The sequence below is a fragment of the Chionomys nivalis genome, chromosome Y (assembly GCF_950005125.1).
Source record: "Chionomys nivalis chromosome Y, mChiNiv1.1, whole genome shotgun sequence".
Classification (NCBI taxonomy): Eukaryota; Metazoa; Chordata; class Mammalia; order Rodentia; family Cricetidae; genus Chionomys; species Chionomys nivalis.
This window is the reverse complement of record NC_080113.1, coordinates 5,124,716-5,147,841: the sequence shown is the minus strand read 5'-3', so window position 1 is coordinate 5,147,841 and position 23,126 is coordinate 5,124,716. Positions and strand designations below refer to the sequence as shown.

The following is a 23,126-nucleotide window of genomic DNA, read 5'->3' as shown; positions in this document are numbered from 1 at the left end:
ACAGATGGGTTTGTGGCAGGAACCTAGCTTAGGATGGCTAACAACGTTCTGCTGCTTGGGTGGGGCACGCTGACCGTACACCACAGTTCCTTAAGGACCCTAATATGTGGCTGCTAGGGTAGAGCAGACTAGTAAGACGCTGCAGCCTGGGAGAGGCAAATTTGTTGGACTCTAAAAATTATAGGTTCCTGCTACAGTGCACTCTGCAAAGACCAGTCTTGCAGGATAAGGTGCCTGAGTGAAGTCTCGAGTGGGACCTTGCTCTTTGAGAAGCACATGCATGTGGGACGCTGCACTGAAAACCTCAGGTGCCTGTTGCAGCATGAAACCATAGCATGGGACTGATCATGGAACAGGACACCTCTGCCTGTGTAGGACAGATTGTTGAGTAAACCGGCTGAGAAAAGCAAACTAGCAAATCCTGCGCTCTAGGTAGAACAACTGCTATCTGAGAAGGGTAGGGTCCTAGGTCACCTCTGACTGGGTAATACAGGTTAGTGGGATGCTACTGTTTGTAAAAGGTAGATGCTGGGTCACCCCCACCTGAGTAGGACAGGCTGTTGGAACACAAAGCTTGGGAAAGGCAGACTAATGGGATGCTGCAGCATGGGTAAAACACGTTAGTGGCACATCTCTTCATGGGAAGGGCAGGCTTGAAGAAAGCTAGAGGAAATGGCCAATAGAATGGATACATGAAAAGTTATTACTATAAGCAAACATGTCCTAAATAATGAGAGAGAAGATACCATTAAGATGTAAGGTTATGTATTTTCCTTGTTTTATTTGCTTAGTACTTTTTATATGAGTCTTTTGTTTATATGTGTGCCTCTGAACCATGTGCTTGTTCATGAAGGCCAGAATTAGAGTTTGAACTGCCATGTTCTAGGAATCAAATCTGCATCCTCTGAAATGAGTAATTTCTCCAGCTTCATTGTATTTTTGTTTTAAGCATGTTATAATGATATTTTATCCTTTTATCTACTTATAGAAAAATGGCAGAAGCTGATCAGCCTGGGAAAATTTTCATAGGAGGCCTCAACATTGAGACCAAACAAAAAACTCTTCAAATAGTATTTGGAAGATTGGGACCCATGGCACAAGGTACCTCTTAAAACAATACTATTAAGTCTCTTCAGAGTGTATATAAAGTATTTTTTTGTGAATTATAGAAACTATGATATTTTCATTATTGTAAATGCATGATTGTTTTTATAATTTTCTCTTCATTATAAAACTGATTGCATTAGATAAAATTATACCCAAGATTGTGTCTGTGTGTGTATGTATGTATGTGTATGCATGTGTGTATGTACGTGTGTACATGCATGCACATGTGTGTATGCTGTGGATATATGACAAAATAACAGACTGGCACTAAATTTATTGTCTGTTGATACTGAGAATGCCAGTAACAATGTGAACATAAGATTTTAGGGTCTTGTTTAAAGTTTGTCCTAATGATTGGTGCTGTGTTGTGCCTCGCTTTTCAAAATATAAGTGTTTTAAAAATTGATAATTTTAGAAAATTGTAGAAATTTTAGGTTTATAAAGTTTATAAATTAGAAATGTTTGTTTGTTCCAGTTATTTTGATGAAAGATCGGGAAACTAAGAAGTCTAGAGGCTTTGCTTTCATTACTTTTCAACATCCTCTAGATGCAAAGAATGCTATCAGAGAAATGAATGGAGTGGTAAGAATATAATTAGAATATACTTTGTTAAACAGTTAATACTATTAATTGATGGTATTTTCAGTTTGCTAAAATACGAACAAAAACTGACTGACATTTTTAGCTTTGTTTTTATAAACCAATAACAAAATTATGATTTTAGAAGGTTTAAACTGTCATATACATTAAATCTGCATCAGGATCATATTCTGCTATAGTGTAAATTGAGTATATATACGCTTTAAGAGATACTCACAAGATACAGGCAATAGCCTAGTATTGGAATGTTGGAAAAAGGTTTGGGCAGGTTATGGAAGAAATTCTGTGGGAAAATGTTCTTTTTTTTTTTCTTTTTTTTTTTATTCTTTTTTACTTAAAATTTCCAACTGCTCCCCGTTTCCCATTTCCCTTCCCCAACTCCCACATATTGCCCCCTCCCCCCTCTCCCCTCCCCCTATCCCCACTCCACTTCTCCTCCCCCTAGTCCACTCCCCCTCCCTCTCGATACTGAAGAGCAGTCCAAATTCCCTGCTCTACATGAAGACCAAGGTCCTCCCACTTCTATCTAGGTCCAGGAAGGTGAGCATCCAAAATGTTCTTGAGAAAGTCGTTTGCGTAAAATTCACCTTTGAATAGATTACAAATCTTACAGATGTCAGTTAAGTCAAATTGATTTTGATTATCAGAATAGATAACTATAAAGTTATTTCATCAACCATTGTTTATTTTTACATAGTTGGAATTCTGTTTTGTCTTAACAACCACTTTATGTAAGAATAATTTTGAAAATGGTCACCTCATTAATTTATATATTTTAGAAAATTGGTTCAGCAGACACTCTTGTTTTTCTGCATCTAAGAATCTAGATTGCATTTCCCATAGCAGTTTTCAGAGTCATGAAAAAAAATTAAAATTACTTTTAAGTTTATTCTTTACTATTTTTTCTAAAATTTTCCAGCAACTTTTAAAATATGTTTTTTTTTGAGGGATTTAATGTAATTTTGTCATTTCTCTCTTCCTTCCCTCCTTTCAAATCCTTCAGTGTGTGTTCTTCCTTGCTCTCTTTCAAATTCATGGTCTCTTATTTCATTGTTGCATATATACAATACATACGTGTGTGTACAACCTGCTTTGTCTGTTTTACTTAGATATTTTTAGGACTGATCATTTGTTATAACAGGGTTCTTCCACTTCCACCAACCTTTATGGTTCATTTATTTTAACTCTTGATAATGCCATTTTGTATTTTAAGCTCTGTTTTTCAGATGGTAAAAAAACTGGCATTCTGTTTTTGTCTCATATGTTTTCCTTTCTGGAAAAAATGAACATGTATGTATTTGCTTTAAGAATCCAAATATTCTAAAAAAATCATGTTCGATTCACTGAGAGTTAAAACATGTAAGTTAATAAATTTGTCATTGTTAATAATATTCTTGATCTTTTTAAGTCTTTAGATGGAAAAAAAATTAAAGTAGAGCAAGCGAGCAGACCATCACTTGAAAGTGGTAGTCGGTGGAGACCACCACCCATTTCAAGAGGCAGAGGCTATTCAAGGATTTTGAAATGTGGAAGAAGACAAAGTAGCAGAGCAAGAAGTCACCCTTCACGTGAAGAACATTTGGGTAATTTTACATAGTGGTAGCAGTAAGACTGAAAATTGGTAAGATAATATAGCCACAATATTTCTATTTTTATTTACATTATTATGAGCAAAACTGTTAATTTTATCTAGAAAAATTATTTCCTTTTTGTTTGATTTTTGGTTTCCTCAAGACAGTTTCTCTGTGTAGGGCTTGTTGTCCTGAAAGTTGTTTAATAGGCGGTGATGGCCTTGAACTCAGAGATCTGATGTTTTTCTGTTGGCTTACTGGCTATACATCAATCTACTGTTATTTTAATTGTTGTCTGCTGCCCTAAGCCCCTCAGTCAGCACCCAGCTGGCCACTCAGACCATGACTTGGAGAGACTTCTGGTGTCTATGGCATGACTCTGCAACAGCTGTAACATATAGGTTTAAATTAAGTCTTTATCCTTCTATAATATTAAAGATTCAGAAGTTAAAGACTGGGATGAAAATCTGCTAGTTCAAAGAGACTGAATAGCAACTAGCTGACCTTGCACTTTGACCAGAGTCACTTCAAGATACACCTCATCCCAGAACCAAGTCCTTAATAAGCTTTCCTTCCTATGCATTGTGTCTGCCTGAATTCCTGACTTCTCTGGGCATTTCTGCTGAGCTAGTTACTAGTTCCACCTCTGTGACTCAAGGTATGACTTTAAGTGGTAGTGTCAGGAGTGTCAGAGTGCAATCAAAATATCCCACAACAGAGATCTACCTGTCTCTGCCTCCTGACTGCTGGCATACACTACCACCACCAAGCTGAAAAATTATTTCAAAGTATTGCAAGATTAATTTAAACAACTGAAATCTTAGTTTAAATGTTAACTTTGTACACCATTATACAGAAGAATTCAAAGTTCTTAAGCTGTTTATATTAGCCCTTATACATTCAACAGGTTTTCTGCACAATTTATTTCTTATCATGTTTGTCATTTTCTGCTGCAGAGCCCAGAATTAAATGTGAATTGTACCTCTAACTTTTAGGGTTAAAAGTTAAAACAGCAGTCAATAGGAAAATAAAATTAATTTCAAGAACTCAGAAATATATTTTCAAATGTTAGGATTGGCCCTACAACATTTGTTATTGTGCATTTATCTGAAAAACTTTTCATTTGTTCTTTTTTGTTTGTTTGTTTTATTTTTCCTTGTTCTTTTAATGACAGTTTGTTTATAAACCTGATGACAAAATTTATCCTCGTTTAAGTATTTAAACCTTGAGTTGGTCAAAGGAGTTGATGACTCTGTAACACCATTTTCTAGTTATATAAATGTTAATCTTTGCTATATGAATGAGAATATGATGATACATCACAATGGTTTTAGGTAGTAATGATGAACATACTTTAAAAACAAATTCAAATTTTATTAAAATGTATATTAATTGTTTATTAACCAATCCTCAACAACCAAGTAAGTCTGTTTTGATAATACGTTATTTGTTGGCAGGTGATATTTTCTAAGATGGATTACTCTTAAGAGTTAAATCTAACATTTTTAGTCTCGTGTGTGAAAATAGAAATTTATTTACGACTCGGAATTAGAATGTACACTTAAATGTTTAAACAAATGATTTTAAGAATTTAATGTATGTTTCATAAGTAGTGTTACTTTCTTAACAGTATGATGTATTATTTCCTTTATCCTTATTTTTTGGTATTTGGTAAGTATATTTTGCTTTTACATTTGAATTACTGTATTTCATAGATGTGCCTTATAGAATATTACTGGAAATAAGAATACATGAAAATTAATTTATTCTTCCTAGTAATGAAACAAATTATATGTAATACATATTTTCGGTTTATTTAATTGATAAATTTTTGTTTATCCTTCCCTCTAGTTCTCTATCATTTCTTTAACAGAGTGTAGAGCTTTAAGTTATACAATAAATGTTAAAGTTGCCTTTGCCCATTATTTGGAATGATAGTTTCAAAAGGAAATAGTAAATTTTACCAATTTAGGAAAAATGCTAGTTTCTAAGACCATAGCATTAATTAATAAGTTTGTGATGACAATTAGACCTTACTCTGTGAAGTATTGATGTCCCTTATCTAAGAAGATTTTACTTTAAATGCAGATGATTGTGGATATACTCCTGATTTCAACATGAGTTCTCGGAGACACTTTGCAGTTAAAAGAAGTTTATCTTCGAAAAATGAAGGTCCTTCTCTTAAAAGATCTACTCTTTCTGCTCTGACAAGAAGGAGTACTGGACTGAGAGGACAGGGTAAATTCTTGCCTAACAGACACACACACATAAAAGAAAGCAGGAAATGTCTAGGTTTCTAGATGTATCCAAAAATTTTAAACATGATGATAATGAGTTTTTTATATATTTTTATTATTACTTTATAAGTATTACCAATCAAAATTCTCACTTCCTCCCCTCCTCCCTCTTCCCTCCCGCTCCTTCACACACACCCTCCTTCTACTCTGTCCATTTCTAAGAGAGGGCAAGGCACCCTGCCCTGTGGGAAGTCCAAGGCCCACCCACCTACATCCATTTTTGATTAGAGAATTTTAGGTGGTAGAGAAACAACATAATGAAGCACACAATAAGCAATATGAGTAAAGATCATTAAAATATAAATGACATAGTTGGAGTAATGAAAATAAATGAGCAGTTTGTTAACTATAAGTTAAACAGGCAGATTGATATTTGACTACATTGAAAACTATGTTTGAAACATGTGGTACCATTTACTGATATGACAACTGTGTCAGAAAATAACACACCAAGTGATTATTTCTTCATACAAGGCAGGTGTAGAGATGGAGTGTGCTTGTATTAGAATATTTTAAAAAGTATTTTGGAAAGAAAAATCCATTGTTAATTATGTTACTTTGAAATATTTACAACTTGAAATATTTGCAAAATAGTATTTGCAATTATATGTCCAGAACCACATGGTCGAGAGATTTCTAGAAATGTGCCAAGAAAAGAGACACTGTCTTCCAGAAGAGATGACTACCTGTTACCAAGGGATTATGGACACTCTTCTAAAGACAGGTAAAGAAAAATAGCAAAATGGTTAAATTTTCATTGTTTTAATTAATTAATGTATTTAGTGCCAAATAAAAACAATGTATTTAGTGTCAAAGTCTAAGGAGATGTCAAGATGTCACAAAATCTCAGGAAAAAAGAGATTTTTCTGGCCACCGTACACTAGCACATTTCTCACAAATGATAATTACATAAATAGATACTTACAAAAAATATTTTCAAGAAACTTGAAAGATGGTTCATTGAGCCACGTAATTCCTTCATAAGATGAAGACCTGAGTTCAGATACTCAGAACCCATGAAAAAGTCAGGCATAAGACCTATAACCTCACCTGTGTTGTTGGGATAACCTCATGTGCCTTTAGCCTGTATGACAAAGTTCCAGAACAGTATGAGACACTGTCTTGAACAGACTTTGGAACATATCTAAGAACAAACATTTGAGGATGTCCTTTCACAGTCATACTCGTGCTCTGCATATGTGTAATTAAAAACTCTATCATCTGTTCTCAATACAAAAAATTATTACCTTTCAATTGCACAGTCATATTCTAGATATATACTATTAATAAGGCTCAAATAATATGCTGTATTCTGATTTGAGCTGTTTATTTTAGATAGTATATTAATATATTTAATTTTTTAAATTATTGTATTTCTATTATGACTTATATTTTACTACATGTATATAATTTTTAAGCTGTCTGGTTTTGTTTGTGATGTAACAATGGTAGGGACATTCATGTTACAGTTATTAGAGTTGTTTTCAGTTTTTTTTAAGTGTATTGGAATGAAATTGCTTGCTAATATAGTAATATGTTACCTTATAAAACTGTCATTTTGCCGGGCAGTGGTGGCGCACGCCTTTAATCCCAGCACTCGGGAGGCAGAGGCAGGCGGATCTCTGTGAGTTCGAGACTGGCCTGGTCTACAAGAGCTAGTTCCAGAACAGGAACCAAAAGCTACGGAGAAACCCTGTCTCGAAAAATCAAAAAAACAAAACAAAACAAAAAACCTGTCATTTTATATCTTACCAGTCTTGTGTTAAGGTATTAGGTTTTAACAATCTTTCTCTTCCCAAGTATTGTGTTTGTCTGCATTTTAAAATTTTTTAATAATTCTGATAGTTGTGCTTAATTAGCATATTTTATTTGAATTTTTATAATAATATTTAGTAATTTTTATGAACGCAGTTCATGTTTGGGGCCATTGGCTTGTATTATTTAGAGAAGTACCCATTAATATCTTTGCCAGTTCCCCTGAATTCACTGGACCACTAACCAAACCTAAAAAATTGAATGATTATTTTTAATTTAAGTTATCCAAGGAGAGTTTATCCAAGTTCTCGAGACATCAAGGAATATGCATCAACATCTAGAGGATACAGATACCGTGATTATGACTTTTACAGCTCTCAGGATGAACACGCATCTAAAGTCTTCAGGTATTACAATTTTTTATGGAATATGTTTCTGAAATTGTTTATTCATGCATTAATTAAAATGTTCTTTTACAATTTAGTGAACATGCTGGCTATAGTGGAGGACAGGATAGAGATTATTCTGAATGTTCTAGTGGAAGCTCATACAGAGATACCTATGAAAGTTATGGTAAGAGTCCTATTTTTACTTAATAAATAATTGCTGTTTAATTGAATTTTACATAGAAATGTAGCATGGATTATTGATTAATTAGGGGATGTTTACAATATTTGTAATTTTGCATTCTTAACTTATTCCTATTATGAGTAAATAGGCATTCTTACATTTATCTAGTCTGTGAAAAAGCATTTTAAAATAATGTCAATGCTTATTTCAGTGAGTTAAGAGACAATATGAGAATTTGAAATCCCAGCCCATTTTCAGAAAATAAAAGCACATATTGCTAAGTATTTGGAACTTTAAATTCATTATATACTATTAAAAAATTGTTGATTTCTTAATGGTTGTTTGTGGATTTTAGGAAGCTTCTGTGTGGCACCATCCGCAAGAGGGACTTACAGGGGAAACAACCGCTATGATGACTATCGTGGCTCACGAGATGGATATAGTGGAAGCCAAGAAAATCACTCAAGCAGCAGAAGTGATACATACTCAAGGGGTTATGAACATAGCAGTAGGCAAGGAACTCATCCACCTTTTGATAGGGAATATCCTGAGCGTGGGAGCAGACAAGAACGAGAGCATTCACCTATGGATAGGCTGTATATGCCATCTCGTGAGTCATACAGTAGTAGTTCAAGGTTTAGGAGCTCTATTGGAGGTCGTGGAGAAAGCAGATATGAAAGTAGAGGCAGATACTAAAAGTCTTTAGTTGTGTGCCTAACTTCATTTCCAAAAGGAAAAATAAAATGTTATCCCTATGTTATCTGAACTCTAAAATATGTTTATTTAGGAGAAGAGACATATTTTAAGTTTTACTGTGTTGCTTGAATACTGAAAAACATTAGTTTGGGGGGAAAGTGAAATAAGTTAACTTTCCAACCATGAATTCTTTTCTGAAACTAAAGATGAGAAAGATATAACTGTTCAGAGTAACTCTTTGTTAAATAAAATTTCTTAATTGTTAATTGTAGAAATAGAATTTACTCTAGTAGAGATTAAGTTTTTGCATTGTTAAAAAAAGTCTGTCAATAAAAGTTGCAATGAGATGCCATTGTCTGGTTTTATTGTGGTTTAAAAAAAACATAGAAACATCTTTATTTAGAGAGTGAGTTCGTATTAAAGTTTATGGATTCTGAGACATAAGTTTAGTGTTATATGTCAATATATAGAAGAATTTTGCATCATTTGTAATAAGCAACTTCACTTTAAATCTATGCAAATACTGTGGATAATATATGAGGCTACAAAAGCACTTGGAAGGAACATGCACAAGTATAATTGTTCATGCTGCAGATTTGTCCAAAGTGTTGACTCCCATTATAGCCATAGTATTGGTAAGAAAAATCTGGGAGAAATTACAATCTTAGAAGTAAAACCTGAAAAGAATACAGAAAAAAATGCTAGACTAAAATGTAAAAGGAGAAAGTAGAGAAGAATAAATAAACTAAGGCTACCTTAGCAATGTCAGTCAAATTTTGGATAGATAGTAGATTGGATGACTCTCAAAAACCCACCACTAGGGATTTTTATATGTGAAAGATGGAAAACTAAAAACATTGTGCCTCCAAAGGGACTGTAATTCTTGCACTTTTGGTTCTGTGAACTTAGAAATACACAACAGGTTCTAGTACCCACTGGCCAGTCCTGCTAGCTACCAGTAGAAGCAGCATCTAGGAGTAGAGTGAGGCACAACTGCAAGTAAGTCTCTAAGACACAGCAGAGCTGGTAAGACCCACACTAAAAAGCTGATATTGTGGAATAATTATTTTAGATGCTTGTGAAGATGGGTTACTCTCATTGGTTTATTAAAGAGCTAACTGGCCAGAATCTACAGGAAGAGTTTAAGTGGGAAAACTAGACTCAGAATGTTGGGAAAAGGGTATGGTTGACAGCCAGACAAGGAGCAGGAGATTTAGAAAATGAAGTAACAAGTCATAAGCCATGTAGCAACACATAAATTAATAGAAATGGGTTAAGTTGTAAGGGATAGTAACTAGCTTAAGCTATTTTTAATTAAGTCTGGTTAATTAATATTTTAATTAAGTCTGGTTATTTAGGATCTAATTGGCAGAAAATAAACTTTGGCAAACAATGAAAGAAGTTAGGGTATCCTTGTCTTGTCATTCCTCTTCACATTTTCCTAAGATTAGCCTTCACCAGTGTTCCTGGAAGCTCAGAAAAATCAAGGACCTGTCCTTTGCACTGAGACTCCACTGCTATGTAGCTCTGTGGATCAAGGACTAGGTTAAGTGAAACTGAATGCCTGGATTTGCAGCCAGGGCTGTAAGTATTATTGTTAATTCACTATACTACAATAGGATTCTTTGATTTCCTTGATCATTCGAAGAGTAATTTTACATTATTTGATGAAAAGATACATGCATGCTTTTAAATAAAAAGGGAAAACTGCCAGTCAAGGGTTTTACTAACAAATCACATAGGATGAGAAATTGGGGAAATGGTAACATTCTCTTATAAATTTGTTCAGTTTTTTTTACATGTTCTGTTCATGCATATTTGTCGGTGTCAATAAAAAGCTAATGAAAGGTGAAAAAATAAGATTCCTTTATGCGATTCCTTGGAATTTTTATAAGACCTATGGGATTTCTGTCTCCTATAGGTAGATTTTTGTTGAGAATACAAATGTGTAGCTAACCATCTTTTTTAGAAGAACTTGTCTAGTGCTTTCAAATCCTGAAAACCTAAATCAACAATTGAAAGAAATGCCACCCTTAACATGTATGTGAGGGACATTTAGGTCTGACAGGAGACTCCAAAGTGCTAATAGAACCATACTGACTTTAGTGTATATATTAGGTACTGTTGGAAAAGTTGCTGCTGAGGAGACAAGGGAACCACTTGGATCTTAGACATCTTTTGGTCTTCACTGTGCTATCAACTAATTTTATGCAGATTATAAAAATAATTACTCAACTTGGGAAAAATACTTAGTATCTAATTCTTGCTATGCATCAGAGAAGTTACATCAACAAAGTGTGATTAGCAAGTGAATTGCCAAAGCCTGCTTTTCCCAGCACCATCATCTTAGGTCGTCTGGATTCAACAGATAGACATTTTGTTTAAACATATCAATTATTTTGATTTCAAATATTTCAGAAGTTTGGCTCTAATTGTAGACAAACTTTGCCTTGTATTACTATACACTTCTACCTTTGTGTGGATTTGCTTCTATTCAGATACCTCAAGCAGTATGTGAAATAAGCTTCCAGTTGCCTATAATCTTCAACTCTCTGTGCTCTGAGTATAAATCTTTCCCCAGTGCTTTAGGAAATGTATTTTATTTGTCTGCCTTTTGATGTAGGAGTGTCATCTATCTATCTGTTGCTTTCATTGGTTAATTAATAAAGAAACTGGTTGGCCTTTGATAGGCCAGCCCTTAGGTGGGTGAAGTAGACAGAACAGAATGCTGGGAAGAAGGGAAGTGAGTCAGTTGCCATAGCTATCCTCTCAGAGATGGATGCAGGTTAAGAATATTCCCAGTAAGACAGCACCTCGTGGTGCTACACTCATTAGAAATGGATTAATCGAGATGTGAGAGTTAGCCAGTAAGAGGCTACAGATAACGGGCCAGGCAGTGTTTAGAAGAATACAGTTTCCATGTTATTATTCTGGGGCTAAGCTAGTCGTGTGAGAATGGGAGGGGGGGACGACACGACACAGCCCTCTGCTTGTCACTAGAGAGTGGCTGCCCAACGTGGTAACAAACTCCATGTAAAACCTGAGAGAGCTTAATTTTAAACAGAGAAAAAAAAGAGTTTAACACAGTCTTTTGCTGTTTCTTACGGCGTGCTGTAGAGAGATTTCCTGATTCAGCAACAGTGGCAGAAAAAAAGCTGCGTCATTTTAAAACGCGGCTTCCTGGGGCTGTGCTGCCACTGCAAACTCTGGCTTTTTAAAGCATTTCAATGGCTTTTATGGAACTGAATGTTTCTGTTCCCACTTGGGATCGGGAGGAAAGTAGCTGAGACCATGCCAATGGCTCAGGGCTCCCCGCCTGCACCTGGGCAGATGGCCGAATCAGGCTTAGGCAGGTGGAAGAGCATGGCGGATTCCTGCCACCATACAGAGAGGTGTTTCCAGACTATGCAGTGCTCTGTGTGTCAGATTTGGCTGTAACTTAGATGAAAAGAGTTTCTGTGCCACACGTTCAGTCTCAGAGTTAAAGTGCTGAGTGTGGCTCCTACCTGGTGGCCCCAGACCTAGCACAAAATGGTAAGTACTCCATTTTGAAACTGGAGAGAGTTGGAGCCAACATCCAGAGCAGCCCACTGCTCTGCAGCTCAGAGACACAAGCTGCTCCACCTTGCTGAACTGTGCTGACCTCAGGCAGGAACGATCGTAATTACCATAATAACAGTGCAGTTGAGGTTTAGACTGGCAGTAAACAGGCAGTACCATATTACCTCTACATGGTGCAACTTAAGTTTTTAAGAAGTGCTCCTGGATAGTAAAGCATTTTGTGAAGTGCTCCTGGATAGTAAAGAATTACAGATTCACAATAGGACAGATTCAGACATAGGCTTGGGAGAGAGAAGAAAAAATATAAAGAGAGAAAAAAAGGGTAAAGTCTTTAAAGAGAAAGAGTATTATAAGAAATAAAGGAAAGGGCTGGAGAGATGGCTTAGTGGTTAAGAGCATTGCCTGTTCTTCCAAAGGTACTGAGTTCAATTCCCAGCAACCACATGGTGGCTCACAACCATCTGTAAAGAGGTCTGGTGCCCTCTTCTGGCCTGCAGACGTGCACACAGACAGAATATTGTATACATAATAAATAAAAAAAAAAGAAATAAAGGAAAAGAAGTTCGGCGCCTTGGAGGTGGGGCCCACGTGGAGTCAACACATGAGGATCGAGAAATGTTATTTCTGTTCCGGGCCGATTTACCCTGGTCACGGCATGATGTTCGTCCGCAATGACTGCAAGGTGTTCTGATTTTGCAAATCCAAGTGTAGAAACTTCAAGAAGTGGAATCCACACAAGGTCAGGTGGACTAAAGCCTTCCGGAAGGCAGCTGGCAAGGAGCTCATGGTGGAAAACTCATTTGAATTTGAAAAACGTAGAAATGAACCTGTGAAATACCAGCAAGAACTGTGGAATAAAAGTATTGATGCAATGAAGAGGGTTGAAGAGATCAAACAGAAACGGCAGGCTAAGTTTATAATGAACAGGTTGAAGAAAAACAAAGAGCTACAGAAGGTTCAGGATATCAAAGTCAAACAGAACATCCACCTTATCTGGGCTCCTCTTACAGGCAAAGGAAAGCAGCTGGAGGAAAAAATGGTACAGCAGTTACAGGAGGATGTGGACATGGAGGGCGCTTCCTAATGGTGCCGCCTGCAGCCAGCCCTATGCACACTGTCGGTCCCTAAGTTATTGATTGGTTACATAATGTCCCCCAGGCAAAGGTGACTCGCGTGCTTCTCTCTACAGTGCAGCCTGTAAAAACATCCATGTGGGTCTCAACTCAATGTTCTGCTTCACTGTGTTATGCTCACAGAAACATGAAAGTTTGTGTGTAGATGAAGGTGTGAACCTTGGGCATAACATGGTTGAATTGTTGCTTAATGGCACCAGGCAGCGTTTCTGCATTGACTATTATGCTAGTGTGAAATTTGTAATAAAGTAATATTTTCCTTGCACTAGGATAGTTTATTTGTTAGGGTTATTGATGCAGAGGTCACAGCAAGGAACTAACCATTCTCATGACAACCCCAGTCTCTTGTTTTGCTTTAGTCTGTTTAGTATCTCCTTAGAGTTGCATTATGGCCTCATACAGTGCCCCCGTGCTGCTGAGTTATGCTGGGCTTTCTGCCCCGCTTCAGCTGTGTAGTCGGCAGCTTGTGGGGTGGGGGTGGGGCGGGGCGGGGCTTAATAAACTTCCTGGATGGTACCTTGTTACTGCTTTGGAGAATGCTCAACTCCAAGTTGGGACTTCTGCTCCCTCCACCCCCAATTCTCTCCAGCCCAGCAATGGTCTAGAAGCAGAAGAATCTTGGTGCCTTTTAAAATTTATTTTGTGGTTTTTCTTTTTCTTTTCTTTTCTTTTTTTTTTTTTGAGACAGGGTCTCTCTTTTGTGCAGCTTTAGCTGTACTGGATCTCACAGAGATCTACCTGCCTCTGCCTCCTGTATGCTGGGATTAAAGGTGTGCGCCATCACACTAAGCATTTTTGATTTTCTTAAAAAAAAAAACCCAGCCAAACAAAAACTCTTTGTTTTTGGAAAACAGAATGGAAAGATGGAAAGAATGTTGCCTATTAATTTGTGCATAAATAAAACCATTTCTAAAGTAAAAAAAAAGAAATAAAGGAAAATAAGCCACGTAAAAATGGAAAATTCACAGAGAGTCTGGATTATGTATTTTATTGTGTTTCCTCTAAAATTTTTGACTGAAGGAGCTAAGTACAGAGAGACATTTCATTATATGGGTTGCCAAGGTAAACCAGAATGGATTTCATAAAGGTATGACTTCAGAAATTGGGTCTAAGGATATGATGCTTTGGAGAGGGTCTTCTTTTGTTTTCACAGAGGATTAGACCCTGTGGATTGCTTCTATCCCAATATGGTATGACAGACCACGCCCTCCTGAAAGGTTGCTGTGAACACCCTCAAAAAATTACTTCGCTCAACTGATGACTGAGATAAACCTGGCACACAGGTTACACCCTAAACGATCTGATTAACAGTGCCCCTATTCAGCTCGAAGCAGTTTGGAGAGAAATAACTGCACCCATATTCCCAAATATGGTTTATAAATGTTCTTTTACATTTAAAGAGGGATATGAGATAGATATGGATAATTTGCATTGGGATGGATTTTAAGGTCAATTTTCTTATATGTATTTCTGATATTGATTAAGGTATTGTGATTGTATAGTTCATTTAAAAATGTAATGTGTAATTAAGAAATATATGTTAATAGATAATCATCTATACTAGTCAAGTTTGTAGTCATGTTAGTTAGATATGCATAGATATATTTCAGATAGGCCTTCTTCATCTCTTTCAAAGACTGCAGAATATGGCATTTAAATGTTTTAATAACTTAGGACTTTTCATGACAATGAGACACGTCTGTTCCTGGCAGCACCAATCTACTTCAAGAAGAAGATGGGCATCGAAGAGGCTCCTTATGGAGTTTGATAGCCATTTGGGCAAGAAACTGCTCTTGCCTGGAATGTTGCATAAACTGGACACAAAGAACCCGCTGAAAGAGGACTGCTGAACTTGCCTAAAGGTGAGATGATCTTTCGGGGTTCCTGACTCATGAGTCTGTGAGACATTCTGCAGGACACAGCAGATAGTGACTGACTGTCTTTGAAATTTCCTGCTTCATGGAAAAGTCTGCTGGATACTATGGGTCTGTAGGCAGAAGATGGATGCCCCAACGGTACAGAGGAACTTTGGATGACTGTCCAGGCAGTGAGATGTCTCTGTCATTTCTAGAGTTTTGGACTTCTTATTTGCTTACGTAATATTATATCCTTCTGGAGTCTTTGATGGGGTTGAAGAATGGTTAGTTATAGTTATAGTTTTCCTTAATTATGATAAAAGATAAAATAGATGTAAATATTGTAACTGTAATTCTTACTTGATAACTGTTTTGTTATATGTAATTTTACTATGTTAAAGTTAAAGCCTTCTTTTTTGTTTAAACAGAAAAAGGGGAAATGATGTGGGAGTGTTATCTATCTATCTGTTGCTTTCATTGGTTAATTAATAAAGAAACTGCTTGGCCTTTGATAGGCCAGCCCTTAGGTGGGTGCAGTAGACATATGCATTTTTCAGGTAAGCTTATGGAGTGTGTCTTGGAGGGAAACTCACAAGTCTTTTACGAATCTGAATACACTTACTTCCAAAAGAATGGGCTTATCTTTCAAAGTACTAGCAATGCTTTTGAACATTTCAAAGAAAGTGCTTCTCCTTAGAGAGAAATAAATGTGTATGTGCCCTATTCACGAAAGCTTATAGAGGTGAGAACAGTGAAGAGAAAACTGACGATTAAAGTGTGTCCTTCTCCAAAAACTTTCTGTGTTTCTTTGAGGGAAAGTCACTGTTCTATGAAGAAGCTAAATCCACTTTCAAAAAGCACACCCTTCTCATTCAAAGTCCAGCTTGTAGCGTGGATAGGAGAACTCCCATTACGTCTAACAGTTCTTTGAATGGTTTAAAGAAAGCGCTCCTCTTTAAAGAGAAATAGGTATGTGCGTTTTCCACATAAGACCAGGGTAGGACACGAAAATGGAAAGTGTGTCTTTCTCAGAAAGCTTCGTGCGTTGCATTGAGGGAGACGTGCGGTTCTAGCAAGGAGCTAAATAAGCACGTTGGCAAGAAAGTGCTTATCTTCAGAGGACAGCATGTCGAGTGTGAAGGAACATTCCGTTGGAAGTCCTTTTCTTTAGAGAACTGAACTACGTCTGTGCATTTGACACGAAAGCTTCTAGAGGGGCTAAGAGGGAGGAGAGACTTTAAGTCAACCGTGTCTTTCTCAGAAAGCGCTGCCTCTTTCTTTGAAGGAAACTCAGGTGAGAAACCACTTCAAGAGATTATGCTGATCTTTCAATGTACAGCATATCGCGTGTATGGGAACACTCCTCTCATGCCTACCAATGCTTCGCAGGGTTTAAAGGAAGATCTCCATTGGCGAAAGAAACGCATTTGCATTTTTGCAGGTAAGCTTAGAAAAAAGGGTTAAGAGTGAATAGACAACTCTAGAGGAACGTGTGTCTTTCTCAGAAAGCTGTCCTGGCTTCTTTGAGGGATACTCACGGTTGTATTAGGAAGGCCAATGGACATTCGAAAGAATGTGCTTTCCCTTCAAGTACAGCACGTAGAGTGCTAGGGACGCTCGCTCCTTTTCACTTCCTATGATGCTTTGGGTAGATTCGCGGACAATGAAGGCTGATGAGAAGCCAAGGACAATGGCACTAGGTTTCGATCCTAATACATGAACTGGCTTTGTGGGAGCTTAGCCTGTTTAGACGCTCACCTTCCTGGACGTAGATAGAAGACCTTCATCTTCCCGCAGGGCAGAGAATTTGGACTGCTCTTCAGTATCGAGAGGGAGGGGGAATGGTGTGGGGGGTGGAGAAGAGGAGTGGGGATGGTGGGGAGTGGGAGGAGGGAGCAAAATTTGGGAGGAGGGGAGGGAAATGGGAAACGGGGAGCAGGTGGAAATATTAATTAAAAAAAGAATAAAAAAAAAGACTTTGCTTTTCTTTAGAGAGAGCTATGTATGTGAGTTTTTCATGTACGCTTACAGAGCTGGGACCTGAAAACAGAAAAGACACGCGTGTCGTTCTCAGGATGTTTCTTTGGGGGAAACCTACACAATTCTATGAAGAAGCTAGTTCCACGTTCAAAGGAATGGGCTTATCTTTCAAAGGACAGCCGACAAAGTGTAGGGGACCGCTCCTTTGACTGTTCCCAATGCTTTGAAGAGAGGGCGTCTCTCTGGAGAAAAGTATCTACGTACTTTTTTTTTTCAACTTTAGAGTCGTTAACTGTGGAGAGAAGTCTTTCAAGTAACCTGTGTCTTTCTCAGAAAGCTTCATGTGTTTTTATGAGGAAAACTTATGGCTCCATCAGGAAGCTAATTCCACTCTCAAGAGAAAGTGCTTATCCTCAAGTACAGCAAACAGAGTCAAGCGGAACGCTCCATTTACCTCTACCAAGGCTTTGAACTGTTTCGAGAAATTGCTCTTCTTCAGCGAGCCACATATATGCCTTTCTCAGGTAAGCCTGTGGAGTGCTGTTAACTGGGACTCGAAAATGCAGGAGTAACGTGTGTCTTTCTCAGAAATCTCTGCGTGTGTCTTCGAGGGAAACTCACAAGTCTTTTACGAATCTGAATACACTCACTTCCAAAAGAATGGGCTTATCTTTCAAAGTACAGCAAGAGAGCAGAGGGGAACACTGCCCTCCGATTCTTGCAATGCTTTTTAACATTTCCAAGAAAGTGCTTCTCCTCGGAGAGAAATAAATGTGTTTGTGCATTATTCACGAAAGCTTATAGAGGTGAGAATAGTGAAGAGAAAACTGATGATTAAAGTGTGTCCTTCTCCAAAAACTTTCTGTGTTCCTTTGAGGGAAACTCAGGGTTCTATGAAGAAGCTAAATCCACTTTCAAACAGCATGCACTTCTCATTCAAAGTCCAGCTTGTAGGGTGGATAGGAGTAGGAAGTCAACTCCTCGCTGTGTTTTTTTTCTCCACATTAACAGCAAAGGAAGAGTATGTATTTTTGCTCTGCCTAGTCTCCATAAGATTCCATTGTTTTATAGACATTTTATCCTCTTGTTTTACAGATTTCACCAACTCTTAAGAAGTTATATCTTGAGCAAAAATAAGAATCCCAGAGGGACAGATTAGGCAGAGCCTATGCTACTTCCTTCTCATAGTAATGAGGACTCAGAATAATGCCACACACTCTCTAGGCATTTGCTAAATTAAGTAAATATCTAGTAGACACAACAGTTGCTAACTAGTAATACAGCATGGAAAGTTCCAAATTAATTCTTTGCAAAAAAAAAAAGAAAGAAAGAAAGAAAGAAAGAAAGAAAGAAAGCTCCTATCTGATGGGGATCCCCTCAACCCACTGCCACATGGCAGGGACTTCCTCTCAGAACCAGGATTAGATACAAACACCACCCAAACACGTGGTTTTTCAGAGAAATCCTTTATTAAGTGGGAAAGAAAGGTTAAAGTGACTACATTATGACTCAGGGGAAAACCAGAAAACAGCAGCAAATAACCTCATAGTCAAAGATTCCAGCTTAGCTGCTGTAACGCCATTTTGCAAGGCCTTCACACAAACAAGTATTAGTTCAAGGTGAAGTCGGTACTCCTAGGCTGCCAAACAGAATATTTGTGGTCAGACATCAGGCCTAGGAGGGGAACGAAAAGTTCTGGAAAAAACCACATGAGCCCTAGATAGAGCCAAGTCAGCTATTATCAGATCTACACGTCCCCAAGGAACTTGTCCCCAAGTGAACCCATCGCCTCATTCGAACTGACCAATGGGATCCCTGTAACCATCCATCTGCTTCTGTATGACTGCTTCTGCCACCCTTTTCCTATAAAAAGACCTTTCCCCAGACTGCAGGGTGCGCAAGTTCTCTGAAAGACTTTGCTGCCCGCAGGTACCTGTGTACACCCAATAAACCTCTTGCCGTTGCAGCCAGTGGTCTCGGACTGTTCCTTGGGTTCAGGGGTCTCCTCCTGAGGGAAGGTCCTCCCCGAGGGGTCTTTCAATAGGTATAATTTTTAAGAAGAGAAGCAGAGGAGGTTTGTGCTAGCATGAACTAGTATACAATGGGAAAGAAGATAGCGACTAGGGAGAAGGGGAAGGGAACAAATGAAAGGGCCAAGGACATTTGTTCCAGAAGGACAAAGGACTGCCTCTGGATAGAGAGGAGACAAATGTGGCCTGTTGGCAAATAGCATTTTGTAAAGGTAAAGGGTAAAACCCTGTGTTAGGATATAGTGGTATATTTAATTGGGTATGTTAATTAGATGAGATTAAGGAGGTTTCCATATGCCTGATTTCAATACCTTGAGAACTGGATTCAATATTTGAGAGCTTTGTCATTATCTTTCCCCTTTCTTTCATGTTTTTCATTTCTAATGAGTTTTTTCATTTCATTTACAGTAAATTCTTTTTAAAATACCTGATGATAGTTTCTCTACTATCTACTCTTTTCAGTTAGTCCCCACATCTTCTCCCCTCCACTGTCTTTCTGACTGTCATTAGAAAAGAACACGCTTCTGAGAGATAACAACCTAATATGACAAGATATAATGATTTAGAACAAAAACAATCAAAAAACTGGACAAGGCAACTCCAACAGGAAGGGAAGAGCACCAAGAACAGACTCTAGAGCTGGAGATCCACTCATTCACATGTTCAGGAATTCTATAAAAATACTAAAATGAAAGCTCTGATATATTTAACAGATGACCTGGTAAGTAGACTCGTGTACACCCTGTGCTTGCTGCTGCAGACTCTGAGAGTTCTTCAGCACTTGGCTTAGTTGATTCAGAGGACATCATTGTCTTGGTGTCCTCATGCCTCTGGCTCTTACACTCTTTGCACCTCCTCTTCTGCAGGAGTCCCTTGGTACTGTGGGGAAGAATTTATGAAGATGTCTTATTTAGATTCTTTCTCTGAGTAAGAACTGGAACTGGATCTCTGCATCTGTTCTCATCTGCTGAGGAAGGAGCCTCTCTGTTGTTAACATGACAAGGCACTGGTCTGTGAGTATAGCAGGGTATCATCAGGAGTCATTTTATTGATATATTAGTATTATTTTATTACTCTTACCATCATTATTATTGTTATCTGTAGTGTTTGCCTTAGGTCTCTTGGCTATCTGGTCTCCGGTTCTTGGTCACACAAGCAGTGTGGGGTAGGAGTTCTGTCTTGTGGAGTGGGCCTTGAGTCAAATTAGACATCAGTTGGTTGCTCCCACAAGTTCTATACCATCATTGTCAGGCAGAATATATTGTAGCTCAAATGTTTGGTGGCGGAGTTCGTGTCTGCATTTCTCTTTAGTAGCCTGCAGAGTATGTTTCCACACCAAAGACAGTAGAATGTATGTATGTGTGTATGTATGTATGTATGGTGGAGGTTCTGTGTAGGTGCCAACTGGACTTCTCCATGCTCAGTGAATTACATGGGTGTTTTCCTTAGTGAAGGAGACCTACTGTCAGTTTGTGGTGGACAGTCCATTGTCTTAGCAGTAGGCTGGGTATTTGGGGATTCCATGGGACCCTTTTGGTCAAAAATTGGATGCAATGCATTCTCATTTGGTGATAAAAGACTCTTGGACTCTGTCTTACCTGTAATTAAGAGCCCTCACTTAGATTCCTTTCTTTTATTATAGAGAGTTCCTATTATGCTAGGTTTCCACATATTCTCACAAAAATAGCCCTTCTATTCCATCCATCTCTCTCCAAAATTAACTCTCTCAACCCAAATCTCCTTCCACTCTGTACCTGGTTCTCCTATTCTTATCCTCCCACACCCTGTCAATCCACCCAAAAGATCTATTCCCTCTTCCAAAGGGGATCCGTGTTTGCCCTCTTCCCTTCCTCTATATATAACACCTCTGGGTCTATAGATACTAGGTTTGTTATCATTGATTTCACAGATAATATGCACATATAAGCAAATGCATACCATATTTATATGTAGGTCAAGATAACTCATTTAGGATGATTTTTTTGTTTGCTCTATTGCATACAAATTACACAGTACTCCATTATGTAAAAGTATCATGTTTTTATCCGTTCTTCTGTTGAGGAATATCTATGTCGTTTCCAATTTCTGGCTCTTATGAATAGAGTTGCAATGAAGATGAGTGTGTGTGTAGCTGGAGCTTGATGTAAATAAATTCTTGTCTTCCTCAAGAACCACTAAACTGATTCCATAGAGGCTGTACAAGTTTACACTCCTACTAGCAAAGGAGGAATGTTTCCTTGGCACCACATCATTTCCAGCATGAGCTGTCACCATGACACCCACTCTGCTTCATCATAGCTCCTCTTAGCTCCCTGGCTGAGCTTTTTGATATCTCAGCCTCCCCAGTGTTACATTTTGCTAAATCTCATGCTTTTATTTTTCTCTTGACCTCCAAGGTCAAACCTCTATCCCGCAAGCTTGTGTTTACAGATGGTATGCCAGTAGAACAACAGCCTATGTTATAAATGAGGAAGAAGTATAATTTCAGACAGGGGAATCCTCTGCTCAAAGTGTAAAATGAAAAGCAGTGTTGTTGGCCATTTCAAAATTCTTACATGAACAACATTTTAACATTTACACAGATACCTGTTATGAGTGTGTCTGACTTGTTTCCTTGTATTGAAACTTTTTTTGCCCACAGCTCATACTACCATTTTCCTGTCATTATAGGATTTACAAAATGCTATTAGAAAGAAAAGGAGGGTTGCCCTTTCTTTGTGGGTCATATTCAATCCCACACTTAACTTTTGGAAGAGGGTATACTTGTGTATTTCCTCAGGAAGCTGACATACCCTCTGGATTCTGGATCATCTGGTGATTCACTATATGACAACTCCTTCACTTCCACCAACCATCTGCAGATTCAGGATACCACCTTTGTATCCAGGCCTTATCCTCATTAACTAATGCCCCTAATGACGGAAGAGGCAACAAATGATCAGTCTAAGGATCATCTACTTTCACTTGTATCTTGTCTTTCAATTCATTCAGAACATCGTCCTCAAGCTACATACAAATCAAGCTCTACTTCCCAGCTAGGGTCAGATACAAGCACTGGCTTCCCGAGTGAAGGATCTTGTACCTGTTTGATGCAGTGAGGTCATTCCTTCATGTTTCTGACTTGGTTGCTTTGCTCTGGGTCTGGCCTCTTACTACCCATGATCCTGGTATTTCTCCTCAAGGCCCTCTTTAAGGAAAATGGGACAGGGACTAACTTCAGGGCCCTCAAACATCAGAACTACCAAGACCAACAATTTAGTAAATCCATTTCTCTCCCTGATTCAGTCTCCTGTCTCCATAGGACATCTCCCGGAAACACCTAACTGAACATCTGTTCCACAACCACAGTAGTAGTAACCTCTGAGTCTCCTATAACAAGCCTCCCTATGTGATCTTTTGGCTCTTTGCCATCATGAATCATGAGTTTAATTATAAGAAAAAGCTGTATTATATATGGGCACTTAAATTCAAAATATTAAAGTGCTGGTCCCATTGTTTTTTCCCCCCCAGGGGTCAGTATGCTGAAATGTCTGCCATCCTATGTTCTCTCATGTCTGAGTTCAACCAGACCCTCAGGAAATACATACAGTTTGATGACTAATCAGGGTCTACTGAGCCACCAGCAGGAACTGTTCTTGATATTTTCAGTAAAATAGACCCCTGATATGGCAAACAGACCCCTGACACCACAACTGCATTTGTTGACTAGATGTCATGAGTCAATCATAAAATGATTCCTGTCTAGTAAGGGTCTGTACTCAATCACTTCAAAGTAACAGCTGGAATTCCCCTAAGCAAGCTTAAAAGAGACTGCCTTACCCTACCCCAGGGTCAACCTGATATTGAGTTGACCCAGAGTTTTTCTGTCTTAAGAATAAAGCTGCTCCAAGCCTGCACTAGTGTCTGCGAGGTCCTTGGCCCAGGAACAGTTTCTGTTCCTGCACTGAGGCTACCCACTCAGAGGAGTGAG

General features: G+C 38.1%; 1 protein-coding gene and 2 pseudogenes across 1 annotated transcript; 2 read left to right on the top strand and 1 right to left on the bottom strand.

The window, feature by feature from the left end:
• The window catches only part of LOC130868812 (ubiquitin-like modifier-activating enzyme 1 Y), a 964,755-nt pseudogene that overhangs the window by 926,263 nt on the left and 15,366 nt on the right, over positions 1-23,126 (bottom strand).
• Positions 993-8,577, top strand: LOC130868844 (RNA-binding motif protein, Y chromosome, family 1 member B-like). The gene is given in 10 exon segments (XM_057760864.1): positions 993-1,101; positions 1,583-1,689; positions 3,116-3,290; positions 5,367-5,516; positions 6,191-6,299; position 7,052; positions 7,652-7,737; positions 7,815-7,903; positions 8,256-8,528; positions 8,531-8,577. Coding segments are annotated over 10 exon segments (1,146 nt in total).
• LOC130868846 (probable ribosome biogenesis protein RLP24) lies at positions 12,759-13,241 on the top strand (annotated as a pseudogene).